Genomic DNA, 21,460 nt, shown 5'->3' on the forward strand with positions numbered 1-21,460 from the left:
TTTTCTTTTTTCTTTTTTTTTCTTTTAATATTTACAAGCATCTAACCATTTTCCATTCGAGGCGTAGGCACAGTTCTGTGGATTTAGACCTTCCAGCAACAACTTGCTTCCTCTAATCAATTTCCGTAGTCCCCTTCAAAGGAGTCCACAGACACTCACAGGCTCACAACTTAAGGTCAAGAACTGTTGCGTGCAGAAAAGGAAACATTGAATGGAATAGGAATGGACAGGGTAAACTCGGGGAAAAAAAGCTCTGAGTCATCTGCCAGGTGGCTCATCTCGTGTTGCTTCCATACACCACAGCCTGTCAGAGTTTGTGCTGGAAGAGATTTCAGGTTTCTTCCAGGACAGCAGGCAGGGTGGGGATCACAAGGGTATCCCACAGACAGCAAGAACTGCTGAGCTCAATCCTGTGCTGGGAGAACAGCTGGGGAAAATATCCCATAGGCACAGGAATTGGTAACATGGAAGTCTCTTACCCTTTAGAAGTGTAGCAACATGGACATTCATGCTGACTCCCCATCTAGGATCTGCAACCTACCCCCTGAAAGCAGCCAAGTGTCCTCCTCAGAACATTTTCCTCTTCTACAAGTAAATAGTTTTGTTGATGCATGTGAACTCATGATACTCACCATCAAAGCTGCTAAAGAGAAGGTAGGGTTGGGCAAAAACCTCTGTGGTGAACAGGATGTGTCACAAAGAGCACACAGCCTGCCCTACCCATCCCTGCAGGTCAGCACTGCGTGCTCCCAGCCTCTGGCATCTCTGTAACTCTCCTGTGCTCAGGAACGAGCATAACCAGCAGTTCCTGGGACCAGCCCTCATTATCTCAGCAGACCCGGCTAAAGTACTGGTTGGGTGACACACAAGAGACCTGCCTTCGGCTCACACCGCTACCTTAAACAGCATTACCTTGTGACATGCAGAAATAATCCAATACAGACCCCTGCCGAAGACGCAAATTTGTTAGGAAATGTTGCAGTTTGCTTTGCACACGCAGGGCCTGTGATGGGTGAGGAATCATTTCCTCACCAGCAGCCAGCAGGAAAGCTAGGAGGAGCTTTTTCCTCCTGTCCTGTTTAGTTCACAACTAGTGGGATTACTGGTAAGGTCACGCTACTGAATCTGTGCACTACCAGCCTCCGCAGCTGAGCAGTCACGAAGCTGCACCCTGGGGCTCAGGCCCTGCGCTACTGTTCTCTCGGATGTCAAACAGCTCCTCAGGCAATCATCAGACAACCTTCTTAAATTGGACTATTAATTATCCACAGAGTCACCCCAGACAGTAAGACGAACCACGTGCACACACTAATTTTTCCCTAAAGCTGACTGGAGAAGGCCCTGCTTACGCAGAAAATCTCTCAGTTTGTTTCCCAAAAACTGCCTGATGAATGATCTCCCGCCCCGGGATGCAATCAGCGCTTCTCTGACTCGTTTGGTCAGTCGGGATTCTCAGAGAGGATGCTTCAGGCCTGACCAGCTGTCTCCCATTCTGGAGTTTCCTTAATTGCTTCCCCAACAGCTCTCCCTGGAGCCCCCTCCTAAATGAGATCAATACAAGAACAACGAAGTCTTAATAGCTGCCGTCATTATCCAGAAGCTGGTATTTTCGAAACAAGCTACATCCCACCAATGCCTTATATGTTAATATAACTAGAATTTCACTGCAAAATTCTAAAGCATCCAGATGCTCCAGAAGTCACAACTACATAAAGAGACCTAGAGAAACATTCATGATTCTTCAGCTAATTCTGAATACTTTTAATGAATCGTACAGATTTCAACATCTGGTTTTACAGTCTCAGCTGAAATATATCATATTCCATACAGACATGATACACGTTCATCTAACAGATGGCATCTTCTGCCTGCCGAAGGAGTAACAAGTGACCCCACAAGGCTCCTGCTGGTTAACTTTTCAAAAAGATGTGTTTCTTGGCTAATTGCAGTGTTCAAAGAAGCAGAATGCACTCCAAAGTATTGCTCATAGGCCTCCCAAATAAGTTTCACAGAGGCACTAGGATCATATTGCAACAAAAGGATCTTCCAATAGTACAAAGTTAACTGTCACTTTTATTTATTTATTTTTTTTTAGCTTTCCAGTGTATAAAATCTGGTTTTGCACTCCTTCCTGTATAAAGAAGCACTGGATTAGAAGCTAGGCAGAAGCTTTACCAGGTAAAATGAAGATAAGGGGTAAAAACAGAGATAGTTAAGCCTCAGCTAAAACCTTTCATATACAACAAGAATTTTGCAGTATTCCCTTCTCCATAGCCAGTTATACTATGCTAGTTACGTTAACTATCAGACCTTAAAAAAAAGTTTTTTAAAAAAAGTCAATTTTAATCAGTGCACTTCCACCTGAAAATGCAAGCCTGAACACAGTAGGCAAAAAGAAAATCCCGTTTCAAGGAAAATAACCATCTCCAATATTCACATAGCATGCATTAGAGATTTCTAAGACTGAACTGCTGACATTTTATGCTGTTAGAAGCTTACACATATAAAATATCTGCTGCAAGCAGGATATTGTCATATCAGGCTTCCCGAAAACCTGAATCTGAATGCAAGTTTAAACCAATCTTCTATAAATCACTTTACATTAAAAAAAAAAGTCTACAGCCAGATGAGTTCTTTTCGTCAAGACAGAAGTTACAAGCTAACAACAGGTGGTGTTATAGCGATGGCTCTTCTATTTTGATCTTTTTTGTTTGTCCATTAGAACCATGTTGCAGATCCTGCCTTTTCTTTTTCTGCTGCTGCAACCTTTCCTCTTTCTTCTGTAGGTAGACGGCCGTGTTATCAAAGGAAGCTTTGTAGAGACTGCTGTAGTGGCTCTCTGCACCAACAAATCCTGCAAGTGGGCAAAACAGGAACACAAGACAAGTGTTAATTTCCTTAATGGTCTCAGCAATTATTTCCTGTGCTGGAATTCTAGACAGTGGTATTTCAACTTATTTACTGTGGTCCTATCCACTGTACTAAACATCAGCATTTACACTACGTAAGCCCTGTCTGACTTGGTAAGAATCCATCCTGAATTCACATTGCCAAGCGCAACTAAGCTGAAAAATGCCTACAGAGGCAGGCACATGACTGTCAAGCAAAGAAGGCACACAATTCTCTTGGACACTTCAAGAACTTCGAGGCTCCTGTTTTTAAAACTACTGCTGTAGCAACTTATTGTTAAGACATCCTGTTGGCATTCTTCCCCCACGCTTAAACACTGCAAAGGGCCTAAATTACTATGCAACTGTCCTTAGCTGACTTCTTTCCTAGAGCACTAACTTAAAATAAGCCTGAAGCAGTAGACTTCAAACGGTGCTGTCCTACAGTGCATACATACGCACTTTTTAAGCATTCACCCCTCATGATTTTGCTATAGTTTTGTGAATCCAGCATAACATTCTTCGCAGCATCACCAGGACCGTAAGCTTATAGGATTAAACAGGCAACTATTATCCCCCCCCCAAAAAAAAAAAAAAAAAATCACACTTTTTTTGTAGATAATACCGCAAGAGATTAGCTGACTAGGTCCATATTTCTAAAACTTGTTAGAGTATCTATCTGGCAAAGCTAGCTACCTCTAGTTCCCCTTTCTGTTCTTACCTTTCCTCACTTCCAAAAAATCTTGTTTATGAGCATGGAAACCCAGTATTTACTATGGCTTGGTCCTGAAGCAAGCGTGCTACTCCACAGTAACACACATACAGCACACCTTTGAGTCTTGGTACACAAACATACCGACTCTCCCTCACTGGTACTTGGCAAAGTGCATGGTTTTACTTTCAAGGGTCTTGCACTCACACAGTAACCAATTGACTGGCCTTTGGCCCTGGGACGAATGGCACAGTCATTTTGGATATCCATTCAAATGGATATACTCTCGACTTGATCAATCTGCACTAAATCTTGCTCTACCTTTTTCTGGGATCGGTTCCAACACAGCGTCAAATTGTTCAACATCTGCTTCCAGACCGACCTAGTTGTCTTAAAGCCTACACAGTTAGCAATCAGATGAAACTGGCCTGTAGAAAGTGAAAAGAAGGCTACAGAGATATTAAGAAGACTGGGTTTAAGCAATATAATGATCACCTCTTTTAAGAGAACTACCTTCTCAAGCACTAATTACGCACTGGAGTAAGTGGTTATCATGTGAGCCTCCCCTTACTAATTAACAATAATAGATCCTGTCATTTGAGCAGTCCTCCTCTCCCAGCTGCAGCAGGCTATTGTGTATCACAGTAATTTGCTACACTGCCAAATTATGCTGGGAACCTCTCTCCCTGTCTGCTCGTACTACTTCTCTGTTGCTCATTTTCACTCAGCCCTTGTACTTTTAATAATCTGCCTGGCTCTAATTATCAAGTCTGCAACACCTACGTGCAAACACTCTCCCTTCCAAAAGGGTACTTGACTTCCTTTTACATTTCAAAGGCCAAGCACAACCAACTTAATGGCAGCTATTATCTCACTATCTCAACCGTACTTCTAATAAAGTTTCATGCTCAGGCAAGAGACAAGAAAACAAACAACAGTTTTCAATATCACAGCAGTCAGACGGACTGCTGCAGCTCTGTAACAGGGTGTTTATGTACAACCATATGCTAAGGTGTCTATGTAGAACAGTTTTAACGCTATAAATACCTACACCATTTTTTTGAGAACAGTAACCTGAACACCCTTTAATACCAACACTAATTCCCACACCAGATGGAGGGATGGAGCTGAGGAAGGAAAACTGAAAGATTATGCAACTTCAAGAGAACTGACTTCAACTCTGATCTTGCTCCAAACACTTTAGACCTAAAATTGCAGTTCTTACACCTTCAGGCCAGATTTCTCACCTTCAAACACCGTCCAGTTGTCACGCAGATATTTTGACATCCTCTGTAATCCTTCATCATCAGTTACAGGCTGGGAAAAGAAGGAACATTGCATGATATTCTGTGCATAATGAACAAGGAACTTGCAGTATCACAGCCAACTGAAAAATGCCACAGATGAGCACGGCGAAAGGACAGCGAGTTGAAACCCCCCAGAATCTTAGGTTCCTTTTTTTTTTTTTTTCAGGACCCCTACAGAAACTTGTCCTGAGTTCACCTGTTCTTCCTGGGGACCCTGTATAGCTTGAAAGAAAGAAAATGGACTCTCACTTACTAATTTGTGAGGATAAGGAATACCAGAAGGAACACATTAGTGTCAAAGAACTTACCTAGGAGTGTAATTTAAATCCACCTTACAACACACAACTAGGTGGGGACTTTAAAAATTAACAAGGAAGCTTCCAGTCATTTAACAGGCTATTACAGAGAACTTGTTAGCACACCCCTCAACTTTGACTCCCTGTTCTATGGGAAGAAATAAAAAATAAAAATCCCAGGATGCCTCTAACCCGAAAATATCTCTCAGAGGCAGGCACTGAGAGGGCTGTGCAGAAAGCATTACTGAGCAAACCACAAGGGGATTTTCTTGTTTTGTGTTTTTAATCAAGTGTAGCACGCAGAGAGCACAGGCAATGGTTTAAAGTACTGAATGCAATGGCTGACAAGCACTCTGCTTCATCCTGCTATGCTAGATGTTAGCTTTACCAGAGAGGAGGCTGATAACAAGCTCTCAATGGCTTTGCATTATACAGAGGTGAGAGAAGTAAAAGGAGAGGTATCTAAGACTTCTACTCAGTCTGAAATAGAGAAATGTGTCATTCAGTTTTCATGGAACACAGTTCACTCTGTTTTTGTTACGAGGTCAAGACTAAACAAAACATCCATGGTGTTAGGGTAACAAAAGTAGCTACCTTCCACTGTCCATCACACGGTCTGTACAACTGAAGAGGGGCTTCGCTGTCTTCCTGCAAAATCCAGATATCTCCTGCTTCCTCAAATGCAATGTCCCAGCCTTTATGTTTCAAAGAGATTTGCTGTCTGTAAACTAGCTGCTGGGCAACGGCATCAAGCTGAAAGATGTAGACTGTGGGAACACTTTTGAGAGGAAAAAATTTAATTACCATTATTAGCAAATCCACCTACTGCCATCACTTGTACAGCAAACTACAAACACCCACTCTAATTCCAAACCGAGCCAAAGCAAAGTCATTAGAAATTGCAAAAAATACCATAACACTACAAATGCAGTTTGCTTACGTGGTCGGAGGCAGAAGCTGTAGATACCTAACATGTCAAATGGATTTTCAAATGTCATATCAAAGAAAAAGTAGTCAATACTGCCTCTTCTTTAGAAAAAAAAAAAAAAAGGTAGTAAAGGGAATTTAATCAGGATTTACATGGGGAGTGTTTCATCACAGCACAACCGGCCTACAGGGCTTCACTTGAAGGAGCATGTAACTGAGCACCAGTATACAATAAAACAGGAGAGGAATTACCCACCATGGAAAGGAGGAGGGAATGAGAGGGTCAGGACACCTTGAAGTGGCTGAAAAGTGGGATTCTAGCACCGCACTGGCAAGGTATCCATCTCCATCTCTCCTGACAGCACCCTCTCCTCTAACAGCCACAGCCTCTTTGTACAGAGCTTCCTAATCTCCCTTGGGTAAGTCTACAGCGTGCCAGGCAGGACACCTCTGCTCCCTCATGGGCAGCTTACAAGGTCTACAAGACAACACTGTTTAGAAATGCTGGGCTGTGGAGCTGGAAATAAAAACCTGACAGAGCACGGCATGGCCCCTGGGGGAACTAGGACAGGCATAGCCCATAGCCGACAAGGCTTCCACTTCCAGAACTGGTGTGGATGCCCACGCAGGGAGCCGCTCAGCCCGGCAGTGCACGTGATGGGGAGAAGCTGAGGCTTCTCACCCTGGCACAGACCGAATTCACTGAGGGGACAGATGATTTCACTGTATGGGCAGCTTTGGCAATCTCCCTCTGTCCTGTTGGCAAGCTTTTGTCAGTGAGAGCAGTTTTCTTGGCAGGCTTAAGGTGCTGTGGAAAGAGAGGGAAAGGCTTTTTGTCCATCCCTGCAAGGTATTCCCCTGCCAGTGGGACTGCAGCGTTCCTTAGTGCTTGGCCCTCTGGCTCCTGAGTGCTTTCCTCATACAAACACACACATTTGAACATCCTGCGTGCCAGGCAGGGCTCTCACATCCTCACCTCGTGTTCCCTCCTGTGAGGGAAGGGCATCACAAGTTCTGCAAAACTTAACTATGCCAAGTAACCTTCGTACTCACCTCTGCATTCAAGCAGAGGACAATCACAAAAAGGACTCTCGGGTTTCCTGTGAGGCCACAGGCATGCCTATAACACTCAGAGATTAACAGTACCACACACTTCAGTCTGGGGAAGTGTGAGTGTATCCAGCAGGGAAAGCTGTTCCCTCCTTTACAGGAGCTGTGATGACTTTAGCCAGTATTCCCTTTGTTCTTACCAGTCACACAGAACAGCAACATAACCTCCTTGGCAGCAGTAGGCTATTCTTGTCACAGTGTATTTCTAATAGGAAGAGAAAAAGAAACATCCTTATACATTAAGACTGTTTTAAAGGCAGAAAATTCACTTTCAATTTCATGTCTTACCCTTGAAAATTTAGCACGTATCTTAACTTACAGCAAGTTAAGCAACATAATTACATTTAAACTGCAGTCAAGTGTATTTGTGTACCAGTGTTTGCTGTTTAATGAAGCTTTCCACATTCATAGCCATCGTAACAGAGACCAAGTGTAAAGGTTTTATTGAGCTACTCTCAACAGACAAACCAAGAGAGAAGACAATGAAGGGAAGTATGTCACCCTTAAAAATTCTCCCCTGCAATGTTAATGGAAAAATAAAAAATAAATAAGGGCATTAAGTTTGCGTAGCCAGGATATCACACTAGCAGCTTGGAGATTATAAACACATTACATTTGTTACATTTGTTACAAAAGAAGATAGTGATGCATTGCCAAAATCCTTGCTGGGTTGCCCCTGTTCTCAACCTGCATCTGGGTGAAGCCATACTGCCCAACATGAAACATGTTCTGAAGAACAAGGCCTCTGGCCACTTTCCTCATTAAAAGAAAAACACCCACAAAAAAAAAAAAAAAACCACACCCACGCCCTAATTCAGAAGATAAATAGTTTTATCTGGAAGAGAACCAGGGCAGTATCTCTGCTGGATAAACCGTACCACTTGAAATATCTAACAACTGATTTGGGGCTCCTTGAGTGGGAACTAAGAACTCGAGATGAGCACAGAATCTGCGAGAAGATGCCCTAGGGTGCTTTTTTGAAAGTATCTACCATATAACGTGAAAGATGAGACTGCAAAGGCAAAAAGGCTGGTTCTCAAGTATGTTTTTACACTGTAATAACACTAGCATTTCTGATTAATAAAACCTTCTTACTGGAGTAGTAGTGAGTTATTCTCCCTAGGGCAGGGAAAATGCATCGCCTTGTCCTCCAGACCCCTTTTCCCTCCCACACAGCCTTCACCTCTTTCCCTAACGTGACAATGGTCACTAGACCGAACCTCTAGTTTACCAGCTTAAGCTGAATTTTACCCTTTGAGCTGCCAGCTGATGTATGGGAATCCTCAGGGGACTTACTTCGGAGTTTTGCAATCAATCCAGGAAAGCCAAACAAGCTCTAGAGCCTCCAAACATCCAACTCGGCAAATTTAACACAGGAAGCTAATTCTTTTGTCAACAGTCCATGACACAGCTACTCAAAGATGAACCAACAGCAGGAAAGAAAGTTAATTAATGGCATAATTATAGCTGAAAACCAGAGTTACGTGGAGCATCTCCAGCACAGAAGAGGAAAAAAAATCCATCGTGTGGCGCAATCTTTAGGGGGAGGTAGGGGAAAGCAAGAACAGCAGCATGCACACCGCCAGCAGCACATACTTCTCACTCACATACTCGACCATTTGTTTGGACAGAAGAGGACCACTTTCTAAAAGCCATTATCAAAAGGATGGTACATTTCAAAGCTCTGGTAAACAGATGGGACTAATTTCTTGCCCCACTGCAGAAATACAAAGTTGTTATTCCGTATTTAGCGGTGAGACCCAGGACCCCCTGTATAACAGATATAAAAAATGCTTGCAGTTCCAAACAGCGAGTAGGACGAGGATGAGTGGGCTGAACCAGAAAGGTTCACTGTAGCTAACACGTCTAAATGTAGTTACTGCAGCATGGAGCCACTTACACCATAGTTTTAAAGTGGAACTGACAACTCCTCTGTAAACCACCAGTGGGTTTTCTAGACATTTAAGGAAATAAGCCAAGATATTAAAAAATATATATATATATTTATTTATTTCTGCTAACAATGCTTCTCTCTGCCTGTCTCAGGACAACTCACACAGTAAGCGCAGTGATAGGAAGTGCCCACCTACACAGTTCAGGCTTCGTCAGAGAGCAGAGAGACAAAAGGTTTTGTGAATGCGAAGTATGCAGAAGCTCTCCCCACCCCTCACTGGGGGAGGGAGGAGGAGACTTTGATTTGAACCAAATGTTACTCACAGCTGGACAAAGACACATCTTAGTAAGCTCTTTCCTTTCCATGCTTCTTTAATGGTAAGTTAACAATCAGTGAATTGAATGCGAGGCCCAGAATAGTATCTTGTTCAAGGACAAGCCTATGAAATCAGTTAACTTAAACAAAAGCTCCAAGAACAGCCTGTGATAAACAGATGTTCAGTTGATACTCTCTTAACTTATTCAGCATTTCTGTGCCAGTGTTATCAGCCCACCAACACCTTAAAATTATCTTTTGATGCCTGTGAGAAGAGGTAACCCTATGAAAACGTAATGTACTGGAGCACTGGGGTGGAGTTGTGCAATTCACGTTCTGGACTTTAAACAAGCTTTTGCTGTCAAGAGGATCAAATGAGGTGAAAGCTCTGAACCAGGGTAATATTTATACAGTACAATGGAATGAGAGAATTAGTCCCATTCTAGAGGGAAAATGAACTGGGAGTCTGCAACCTATCAGCTGAAACCAACACTGCACTGCTCAAGAACCCATCTCCATTCCCAAAACACACACATATTCATCACCTGCCAACCAAAATAAGCCCACATCTGCACTCATATGGCCCACCGTTACTGTTGATTCCATTATCATTATGCTTCATATTGTGTTTCAAGCTTCGGTGCATTCATAGTGGGTATCGATGATTAAAAAAAAAAAAAAAAAAAAGATGTGATGTGAAGGAAAGGAGAAAACAATTACACCCCCACCTAATCTTCAGTTGCCAGAGTCATTAGCAGACGGCATGACAGCTACAACCTAAAAAGTGCTGACTTAAGAGTCTGTTACCTTAAATTCAGACTATAAATAGCACACTAGGTTGTGATGATGATCCTTGCCCTTTGATACAGCTGGATGCACAGTAGGGCTAAATACCACTGCTGGACATCAATTTCTCTGGCATTTCTAGCACTACAATGCCAGCAAAACACAAGCTTCCTTTCTCCTTTGGTCTGGCTGGCCACCAAGACAGAAACAATCTCTACGAAAAATTACTATTTGGACAATCTTTCCAGGAAGCCACCCTGCCGATTATTAGATATTTCATATGGTGCATTAAATAATGATCACCACGCAGGCTTAAAACAGTATAGTTGGTCTGACAGAAGTACGTATTGAAAAGTGCAGCATCACAGCATGGAGGTGGCAACCCACAGCATGAAGGCTGAGATGTCATTTATCTATCTGTAATCACCGGGAGACTGCCTCTTGCACATACATACCAACTGGGTCAAGCCAACTGAGTCTCCTGCACCCATAACTAGATTTGCACCACCTTTACAGGGAGACAGATTTTAGAATGCCTGTAAGAACTGGTAGCAAGCAGAATTACGCAGATTCAAGGAACAGGTCAGCCCAAGGCTTCCAAGACCACAATTAGAAGACACACAATGCATGCAATGGGCAGAAGAACTGTAAAACACTGCAGAAATACAGTGGATTAACTGATGTGTTATATTTACTAACCCACAGTTTGTGTGTATTCTCTTTCGGTCACTGTTTACTCACATTGGGATCAAAGCAGCTAAACAGATGTCTCAAACAAAAAAAGGGCATCCCAACTTTCTACTAAGAGACTCCATCAGCATATGAAGAGCTTCCTATAGAAGGAGGTATAGACAAGGCAAATATTACTGAACTATGTTCAGAAGCCTTCAAAAAAACTAGAGTTGGAGCTTCTTTTCTTTTAAATCCACTCTTGCAAGCAGTAACAAGTTCTTTCCTGTAACATTTGTTAGTTTGTATTACATTTGGATAAACTTATTTGTAAGCAATGTAGTTAGGGTTCAGTGTAAGATCAGAGGTGGCACTAAGGGGCATGGTTTAGTGATGGGACTTGGTAGGTCAGGTCGACAGTTGGACTTGACCATCTTGAAGGTCTTTTCAAATCTTAAATGCTTCAGTGATCCTAAGCACTGTTAATTTACATGCAAGCTATCTTACTAAGTGCTAGGCCAGTCTAAGCATCTGGTCACATTAAAAATAATAATGACTCCTTTCCTCACAGCACGTCGCTTACTAGTCCTCTATGATCCAATAAAGCTGTAAGGCAAAGTATTAAAAAAAAAATCTTACCCTGAAAATAAATGCCTTACAACATTACTGCAGGCATAGATTCAATGGCTACCAAATAATGCACTCGCATTAGCTACTTTGACCACAAATGTTAGAACATTTTGGCTTTGAAACTCTGAGACACTTCCAGAAGGCTACGCATGACAAAGTAATTTTATAGACCTCAATCTTAATTCTCCCCTACTACCTCAAATCCTCCTGCACCCAGACTACGCAAGGATAGCAGCTAGCTGGTCTTGTGACCTAATTTATTGCACCCAATTTTTGCTAGTGAAAAAAAAAATGGCAGTAGCTACTTCAAAAAAAAAAAATCTATTTCAAACACTACACTCAAGTTGAAATGAGCCAAAGACCCCATGCATATGGGCAGAAGTTGCTTTTAAGTATGTTTTTCAAGTTCAAAAGCAGGTTAAATTGTCCGTATAGGTATTATCACGAACTCCTGCTGAAAGGGACTCAAGAGCAAAAAACATGTGTTCCAGTATCTAAGCTTTGCATGCTGTGATGCAAGTGGCTGCCCTCAGGGCTTATGTACAAATAGAAATGAAAGTTGCATGTTATTATTCCAACACAAAAACAACCCTGCTGATGTCTTTTGCTCAGAAAAAAAAACCTTGAGTTGTTAGGTCTGTCGCTAGGAATGTGGTTCTTCCATGCGTCATGCTCCCAGTTCAGTAACTGGGAATCCCACTAACAAGATCAGGCCAGACCTATGCGAACAGCAAAGAACCTCTGAGAGATCCCTACTGATTCCTGTCTGCACAGCACAACAGACTTCAACTAACCAAAACAACAGCAAAATGCTAGGGAAGAAAGACGCAACTGTTCAATGACATTTCAGCCTGGATATGAATTCTGCAGCGTTTTGGCCTCGACAGCCATACGTGGTGACAGGCTTCCCATTCACCTAACAACAAGGAGCCAACCCTGGTCTTCAAAGACAAAGATTGTTAGAGATTCACATTTAAAACAAACAAACAACAAAACACCCAGAAGGATGGATGGTAAGACAAACAACCCTTAAATAACTCCACAGATTAGTACCTGGCTTAATATAATGTACGTGTGAGGGACAAGAACAAGTGCATTTCACCGCCAATTTGTCATGCTGCTTCACGTGACAAGAGGTAACAGAACTCGAGATCAAGCACTGCTGGAACCTCTGCTCACATCGGATGTGCGCCACATCAGCAGCCCGAGCAGGCGGCAGTAGAAGCATTGCTCCTGGGGTATTCAGTTTTCACCTGTGACTCATACATTTTTGTTTTGGACACTGTCCAGCTTCAGAACAATCCAAAACAACAATCCTAGCAGCTTGATCCCCCCAGACAGTAACATTGCAGGTAACTGATTACAAACATTACAAAGCTTCTTTTTGCTCAGAGAGAATGTAAAATGTTGCTCAAGTTGCAATTTAAACATTTTAAAAACGGGTTAATTTTTTAGATTTTTCCAGTGTTACAGGATATTTTCTGGCTAAGAGATTAAGGAATTTGTGTTTTCTGAAAAATTATTAAGTGAAGGTTTGTTTTGGTTTGCAGAACTTCTATTTTGCAAGAATTATCAACAGCTGCTTTTAGTCACTGTTTAGCATTTTTAGAAACGCATGCAAGACAAGAATGAATGTCAGGGACTTTCTTCCTTCCCCCAAATCCCAGGCTATTATAACAGTTTCTAGGTCTTACGTAACTTCCAAACCCACTGACAGAAAGGAGGCACTCCTAAGAAAACGCGACAAACGCTTTTGGGAGTCCCAAGGATCCAGAGAACAGCAAAAGCACTAACACACACACAGCTTATCACACAGCCGTACCTGGTCTGTCTTGGTTGCATCAGGCCCACAGACACTGCTTAGATGACAGCAGTAGACTTCTTCCCCGCTTTTATAGTGCCAAAGTCTCAGAGTGCCATCCTGGGCAGATTGAAGCGAACACAAGTTGATTACCAGCAGTTCCTCAGGCAAAGAGTGGCCACTTGTGGCCTACAGCTAAACCCTATTTCCCTGAAGAGCTTCTCACAGGAGTTGCTAAATAGTCACTTAGTTAAGACCTCAAGCTGCAGATAAAGCATTTTAATTAACATAATTTTCCCCCTCAATTCTAAATTATTCAATCGTGCTAACTTTAATTTTCCCTTTGAAGTGGAAATTGTGTAGCTGCAAGAGTACATTTCAAGTCTGTCTCCTATAGCACAAATAGCACAGCAATATAGTGATCAACATCTTAGCAGCAATTCTTTCTGGTTGCCCTTCTCCACCCCTACTCTTGTTATCACCCAAATTCTCATTTGATTTAGTAACCTCCTGGAGAGGAGCTAAACACCTCTCTTCAGTGACTGTTTTTTCCAGAGAACTTACTAAGAATGAAATAAAGACACAGCAATAACAGTACAGTTGCTTAGAGAACGATGAGAGGAACAAGAGACAAGAGCTGTAGTGATGCAAGAGCAGTGGCCGAAACCAAACGCTAAGAATTACTACAATCTTCACAGAAAACATTGCTCTCTTCCTACGTAGTTTTGTTAGTCTGGGATACAAAGACTACTGTTTCCCTTCTTTTAGATCAACTCCATCTACTCACTACAGGTTGCTCAAACCTCTACAGGTCTGGCATGACAGCAAGATCCCATCAGTTTAAGAAAGGGATTGACAGGGGTGAAAACACTCACTTCTTCAGTTGTCATTCAAGCATTGTGTAGTACTGCACTGCAATCTCTACACAACATGCACTAGACATACGATGAGGACATACTTCAGAACAAGTCTCACAGGGGAAAGCAAGTGGGAGAGTGAAGAGGGAACAGTTTTCTCATCTCAAAACCTCTAAAAAAAAAGCTTGGATTCTAAGGCCATTAATTCTTAAGACACTCATTATCATGGCAGGCTGGCATAATATTCATTTGCCTCAAAGTTGTTTGAACAGTCCAATGATTAGAACTTGTCTGTGCTCCAAAGCAAGAGTTAATGATGAAGAAATAGCGAGGACTTGGCAATTTCTCCATCCTGAAGATCCTAATAAGAAGCTAGCTTCACTATAAACATTGTAAATGGCTTTTATGCTCTAGCAATAGAATGACTAAACACTGAAAAGAAAGCTAAGAAAGGAAAGGAGGGGGAGAGAAGGCAAGCTGGAAGCCATGAGAAATTATACTGAGTGTCCCCAGGGGACTTGGGGGAAAACACATGCAGACAATGGTCTTAAAGTCTAAACTTCCAAGAAAAATATTTTTTGGAAGAAATTGCAATACGTACCCCAGAAGCAGACAACAGCAGATCAGGATAGTTGGGTACTACTAATATTCTGCTTACAAACCTAAAGGGAAAGAAGTCAAATGATGAGCTCTCTTGCATGACACTCTGGGGTCTTTAAACACATACAATGAGAAAAAATACTGATTTTACAACGAATCTTCTAATAAAAAACAGGTTCTGCATATAAGCCATTTAAGAGAAGGAAAAAGTATGTCTACAGTACCTCGTACAGCATATACACTATACAAACTACTGATCCACTTAACAAAAGAATTATTTTCCCCACCTGCACTCGGAGCATTCTACTGACACCTTCCCAAATGAAAACATTAATATTTAGACAAAGAAAATGCCAAGGCAGACAGATTTACTCGGATAGCATGGTTCCCCTTCCTCAATTCATGATGTAGATTAAAACCACAAATCAACAGATGCTTTTAAAACACTTCAACAGTGATGATTCAGCTTTCAGCTACCACCTCTCTCCCATCACAGTTGGAGAATAATCAAAAACAATCTTTTACAAAATTTTTAAAACAAGCATTTGGCAATTTACCACCAGTGTCTACATTCAGACAGAAAGCTTGTTTTTCAGAAGTATGTAATATTGCTGTCTCTACATTCACTTGTCTGTGTTGAGTAACAAGGACCTCAACTTCTGGAGCTTATTATTATCTTAGAGCTTAGCAACATAAAATGCAGTGCCCTGAGCAAAACAGTACCCGAGTGGGACTGTCTTGCTTTTGAAAAAAGGCGTAACTTTAAGGCCATTAAAAAACTGAAAGAAAAAAAAAACACACAAGAAGAGATTTGGTCACCGTAATGACAAACTTCCATGACAAAGCAGCAATAGCAGTGCATGGAGGCATAACGGATCCAACAAGAATCGCCACGCACCCCACCAAACTAAGAAAATCCAGAACTGTGAAACAAGGCTGGAGCGACAGATGATTTATGTCATCCTTTTTTTATTCATTCCCTTTTTAAAGATTGATTTTTTGAATGTATATCAAGCAATTTACGCCAAGTGCCTTTCCACTGTGGGGCCACTGATGAACTCCCTGCATGGACACGACAGTCCCAGTATAAAAACGTCCTTCTGGGTATCAAGTCCTATTCATTACAAAGTACAACTGTGTACGTAGTAGGTGGAAAGATCAGACATGGCTGCATAAATATGCTATAGAAACCTACCTGATCAAAGACTACTTAGACCTTTAACATGAGCAGTCTGTTGCTTTTATATTATGCCAGGTCTACCCAGGTCAGACTACCAAATGGTGCTATTAAAATCAGACTGGTAACCCAAGTTAGTCTGTGTCCAAAGTGCTCTACTAAAACACCTTGCTGGGTAAGTTAAGACAGGTTGTTACCCATATCTCAAGTTCCCCAGTCACACTGTCTAGCTCTTGTTCCTGGTATAGCAAGTTGACCACACCATGTTGCATCATCTAATGGAAGAACATGCCTGGAAGGGTGCTGTTATCCCCAAGTAAGTCAGCAGCCAGACAAGGAGAATTAAATGTGTTCTGTGCCCTATGCAGGGCCATGTCTTCTTTGCTTCCCCGTTGCTGTGGACTTCAAAATTTAGCAATGGACAAGACAAAAATACTGCACGACCCCTCAACAACAAAAAAAACTTCAAAAGCCCACAAAACTATATAGAGAAGGAAGGCAAACTCAAGAGACTTTGAAAATAGCGCAACTGACAAACATTTTAAGAAGTAAAATGTAGAGGGCCTTTTTAAGTCTATTTGCCATCTTCTTCATGGGAGAGCTACTGAGAAGAAAAGGGAAAGCACAGTCCCTCCTGTAGGCTAGTAATGACATACCAGCTAGCGGACACCCCCTATCGGTCTCCTAGCAGGTCAGAGCGCACCCGAATCATGTCAGTGTAGGTAGCAGGTTGCCTTGCCACCTTCCCCTTTTCTAAACCAAACTAAACCGCTGTAACTAAAAGGACCTTCACTTCAGGAGGAAGAAGAAAGGAAGGGAAGGGAAAGAGCATCCTTTCTGATTTTTTTTTCTTTTGTACAGAGGCAACTCCGTATTTTATTAGACACCACGGCAACATGAAGTTTTACAGTAATATCCCCTATGATATCTTCTATATATCCTTCTATATGTAGAAATGTTCTTGCCCACAGCAACAAACAGAACAGTCTCAAGAAAAACACCACGCTCCTTTTCTCAGCTGCTAGAAAGACTAGAAAACTACGTTAAAAAGCGTGATTCCTGGAATTTATTTTATGGAACCATTTTATAGCCCCTAGCTCACTGTAGTCTGATGTCCAGACAGGAAGAGTGCTGTTGTTATTTGTTTGGATTTCTTCACTCCAACTCTGATCTCTGCACTCTGCATCAAGTTGCCATTAGATTAGTGGCTGTTCAAATCACAAAGCTTCTCACTTGTTATGACTAAGACCGCCTTGAGCTAACAACCCTCAGGCTCTGGAGTCTTTGTAACGCAGACCTGATGTTTGATATGATTTGGGCACTTAATCTATTGAGGCACACTGACAAACTGCACACAGTGAACTTACTCTTTGTGTCCCAAGCAGTAGGATACAATGTTATAAGGAGCTTTAGTCAAACTCACTCTGATCTTCTCATCTCTATCCGCAGTTAAGATATAGCGGTCGTCAGGGCTCAGTGCCTGTTGGTAAAAGGAGAGTTTTAGTACCCAGCAGTTCAACGTTTGTTTAAACACACTTTTTCCTAACCAGAAGAGAGAAGCAGTAGATTATCTGTTTTTCTTGACTCTGAATTGCAGGTGCAAGCGTTAAGCCATACATTTCCACCTACAACAGAAGCATAAATCTTGATGACATCAAGAGAGCATAAGTCTAATGACAGCAACTTTCTTGCTCGCTAAGACAAGCAGCACAGACTAGTGAGTCCCGTGAAAGCCTCTGAGCTCCAGCACTACAGCAGAAGTCCCACTGGATCTTCAAAAGTTAGGAAGTTATCACATTGAAGAGCTAGACTGACATGACAGTCTGGGTGAATTCCCATATGCACTCCATCTCCAAGTGTTCTGTGGCTGTAACACCAAGAATTTTTGAACAGTCACACTCCCAGAATAGACAACCCATATGCTTGCTTCCTTTCCAAAAATTAGCATCCAGACACAAACTCATCAAGAAGAAATCCAAACCATGTATGTCATTTATACCTAAAGGAAGTAGAAACTCTTGAAGAAGAAAAAAAACAACAAAAACAAACAAACAAAAACCACACCACCACCCAAAGTTGGGACAAAGCAGCAATGAAAGAACTTGAATGCAAGTTTTAGCCCTGAAGTGGTCAGGTAGCTGGACTTGATTTATTTATTTTTTTTAAGTCCCTTCCAACTGAACTATTCTACTCTAACTGGGAATGCAATGCAGGTTTGTACAGCAACTACATGGAGGTACACGCTTACCACATCCAGTAGCATAGACAAGTGCCCCAGTTCAAGTTTGCCTTCTGCTTGTGGCTCTGTTATTGAGTAAGAATAGACATCACCAGATTTGTCTGCAACCAGGATTTTATCCTCAGCAGCTGTAATAACGAGGGACGTGCATCTCCGATTCACAGACCTGAAAGAAAAATGGCACGGTTTGAACAGTTCTGCATGGGAACTTCAGCAGGTTTGGATTCAGACCCAGCTAAACAGATTGAGACAGACTAGACAAAAACCTATCAGATGCCACATCCTTAAAACAGCAGCAATGAGAATAATGTTACAGTACGGTATGCAGAGGCAAACAGCACTTTTGAGACTTCTTCGATCAATGAACTATACAACAGAAAACAGCTGAAAGGTGGGAGAAAAAAGGTGAAGCATTAAAGCTGCTTGTTTGCATTTTGCTTGCTACTTTCTCAGTGAAGCATTTGACTAGGCAGCCTGCCAGTGCTTTAAAGAAAGCCTGGTAGACTTTCTTGTGTTTTCTCTAATAAAAATACAACCTAAGCACGTGGAAAAGAGAAAGCCAAGTAGGAGGTCTCCTAGTACAACTATTTTGCAGCAACACAGGTAAAAACTGCAGCGAGGCTCCAGCTGCCACTTTGTACTATAAAACAAAGTCCTCTGGGAGCTTTACAGACTCTGCCTCCTCACATGCAATCACACAGTCAGAGAGATAGTCTCAGGGTGTCTTCTCCCTGAACTGGAACTTTGACTTTCCCACATCATCATCCAGCATTTTATTGTTCCAGTAGTAGTGTAGCAGGCAATGTTTTTCTAACAGCTTTTCAGATAAATTTAAGGACCACACAGGTCAGAAAACAAGCTTTATAATATGTTTAATCACAATTACTCTCAAGAAAGTTTCTGCAAATTAACAGCTGTTGTTATTAGTATTATTCTTTCATTTTCAAAACACCTCTTTTCCAAACCTCTCCATGTCCTGAAAGCATTGATATATGACTGCCAATTATGGGGATCATAGAGAATGGCCATTTCTATTCACCTACTGTGAAATTTAGTGACCTCTGGAGGCAAAAGAACAACAAACTGCACTTCAGGTAGACAGATATAAATTCCAATATTTTTAGTGACTGTGTAAAGAAGTACCATAATAATGGGAAAACGTATAGGACACGAATGCCTGCTAACACATTGCAGGCTCAGGCAGCACAGTGTCAAAATAGAATACCTTACTAACAAGAAGTCTAATTCCGAGTTTAGCTGTACTGCCTTTGACCTTACAGACAGATCCAAAAGTTCCCCTTGTCTGAAACAAGCTTATTAGGAGAGCTAGCACTGCGAGAAACCTTTAATACAGCTTGCCATAAAATTACCACAAGTTACATAGGTCGATTTTGGCATTCTTTTTTTTCCCCACAAAGAGACCCTTTTTCCTGCATTCCCAGTTTCCTAACAGGAGGTAGCAACGCTCCCAAAAAATCCATCTGTGATTCTAGTTGACTCTCCAGCAGAAAATAAAAATGTCAAACAATTATCCAATGGCATCTTACAGGCAGGAATAACAGGGCAAGGCAGCAGGGAAGAGAATGAACAGTGAACAGAACTTGTCACTTCTGGTTTTGCCAGCGATTACTCACTACAACACTGGTTAAGCCACCGAAGGTCTGTCATGTACCCTACACACACAACCAACCTGAGTAAGACCCCATTTTATATTGCAGCCAGGGCCTTGCTTTCATCAAGATCACCAGAAGCAGAGACCTCACATGCTGACTTACCTTCTCAGGAACTCCTTCATGTCATGGTCCTTCTTTTTTTTTTTTTTTTTTTTAAACAGAGGATCATTACAAGCAGCAATGAAAAACTTGTAACTGGAGGACCTCTGGTGGACAGCCACAGAGTTTTCTCAAGAGAACTACACTTACAGAAGGAAAAGTTTGCAGTAGCTCTAAAAATATGCTTCTGAGTTCACAAACTCCCTAAAATGTCTTCTGCTCCAAATCAACAGAACCAGACAGTGCATTCACTGAACTGCTCAGTATCACTCTTAAAGACTCAACCACAGCATTCACTAGGAGCGAGTAAAGTTTCAATTCTTAAAGATGCAAATGCTGTCTTCTGGAATAAACAACAGATTATCCTTTTCCCGGCCAACAATATAAACTCCCAAGATCATTAAACATGCTTAAATACAAAGGGTGGGGGGGAAGGAAGCTTATCAATAGCAAATTCGTGCACCCCAAGTACTGCTATTTCATAGTTCTAATTTAATTAGCCATAGCCCCATTATGAAGAGACAAGCAACATTCTGCTTCCTTACCTGATGCTAATACATTCCCAGGAAGGCTTAGTACGAAACAGAATCAAACGTTTGTTGTCATCCGTCAAGACAAAATAATCTCCTGATGAAGAGAAGGCAAAAGCTAGGATGTCATCGCTTCCTTTATCTGTTGGTTGTCCATCCTGTCTAATAGAGAGAAGGGGAGAAAACGAGTTCACAACCTGAAACACGGTTACTGAAATCCTTCAGAAAAGGTTTTTCTTACACCACCAGCAAGAAGGAATATGAAGAGCAAAGTACAATGCTAAAAGTTGTATTTGAGCTTAAAATGTTAAGCCAACTTGAACATTAATGCAAAGGTATAGGGATTGTGTTCGCACCTTAGAGGCCAGCAGTAAGGTTTTTTGTCTGTTTTTTGTTTTGTTTTTTTTTAAAAAAAGCTGTGCTTCACAGAATCTTAGAATGGCTTGGGTTGGAAGGAACCTTAAAGATACCCAGTTCCAACCCCCTGCCATGAGCAGGGATGATACCCACTAGATCAGTTTGACCAAGCCCCATCCAACCTGGCCCTGAACACCTCCAGGGATGCGTTCCACCTCCACTTCTGTTCCAATGCCAACAGATACATGACAGCCTAATTTACAACTTACTGAAGCTAATAGGAAGAAAAAACAACTTTTGGAAGCCATAACTAAGATTTTACAAGATGACTCACAGAGGCACAACTTCACACAAATAACACAAAAGAGATCTCCAGAGACAATCTAATCCAACCCTCTACTGCCATTAGGTCAAATTAGAGCAGGTTGCTCAGGTCCCATGCAGTCAAATCTCAACCATCTCTAAGAACGGAGACTCTACAACCTCTCTGTATCGTGTTAACACATTTAAGTACTCCCATGTTGAAAAAGCTTTCCTCATAGGTCTCATCCTGACCTTCTGCGCAGATACAACAACCTTATCTGTCTTCTTTA

General features: G+C 41.8%; 1 protein-coding gene across 1 annotated transcript in view; it reads right to left on the minus strand.

Moving 5' to 3' along the window:
• WDR4 (WD repeat domain 4) overlaps positions 1–21,460 on the minus strand; it is a 24,228-nt gene continuing 2,768 nt past the window's right edge. Inside the window, exons 3-11 of the mRNA XM_066979427.1 lie at positions 20,526–20,672; positions 18,218–18,374; positions 17,337–17,449; positions 14,794–14,854; positions 13,357–13,455; positions 7,381–7,445; positions 5,798–5,981; positions 4,848–4,917; positions 1–2,854 (exon numbers count right to left, since the gene is read on the minus strand). Of these exons, the coding sequence (XP_066835528.1) occupies positions 2,676–2,854; positions 4,848–4,917; positions 5,798–5,981; positions 7,381–7,445; positions 13,357–13,455; positions 14,794–14,854; positions 17,337–17,449; positions 18,218–18,374; positions 20,526–20,672 (1,075 nt within the window). The 3' untranslated portion in view covers positions 1–2,675. The remainder of the gene's footprint in view (positions 2,855–4,847; positions 4,918–5,797; positions 5,982–7,380; positions 7,446–13,356; positions 13,456–14,793; positions 14,855–17,336; positions 17,450–18,217; positions 18,375–20,525; positions 20,673–21,460) is intronic.

This window comes from Anser cygnoides, chromosome 1, assembly GCF_040182565.1.
Source record: "Anser cygnoides isolate HZ-2024a breed goose chromosome 1, Taihu_goose_T2T_genome, whole genome shotgun sequence".
Classification (NCBI taxonomy): domain Eukaryota; kingdom Metazoa; phylum Chordata; class Aves; order Anseriformes; family Anatidae; genus Anser; species Anser cygnoides.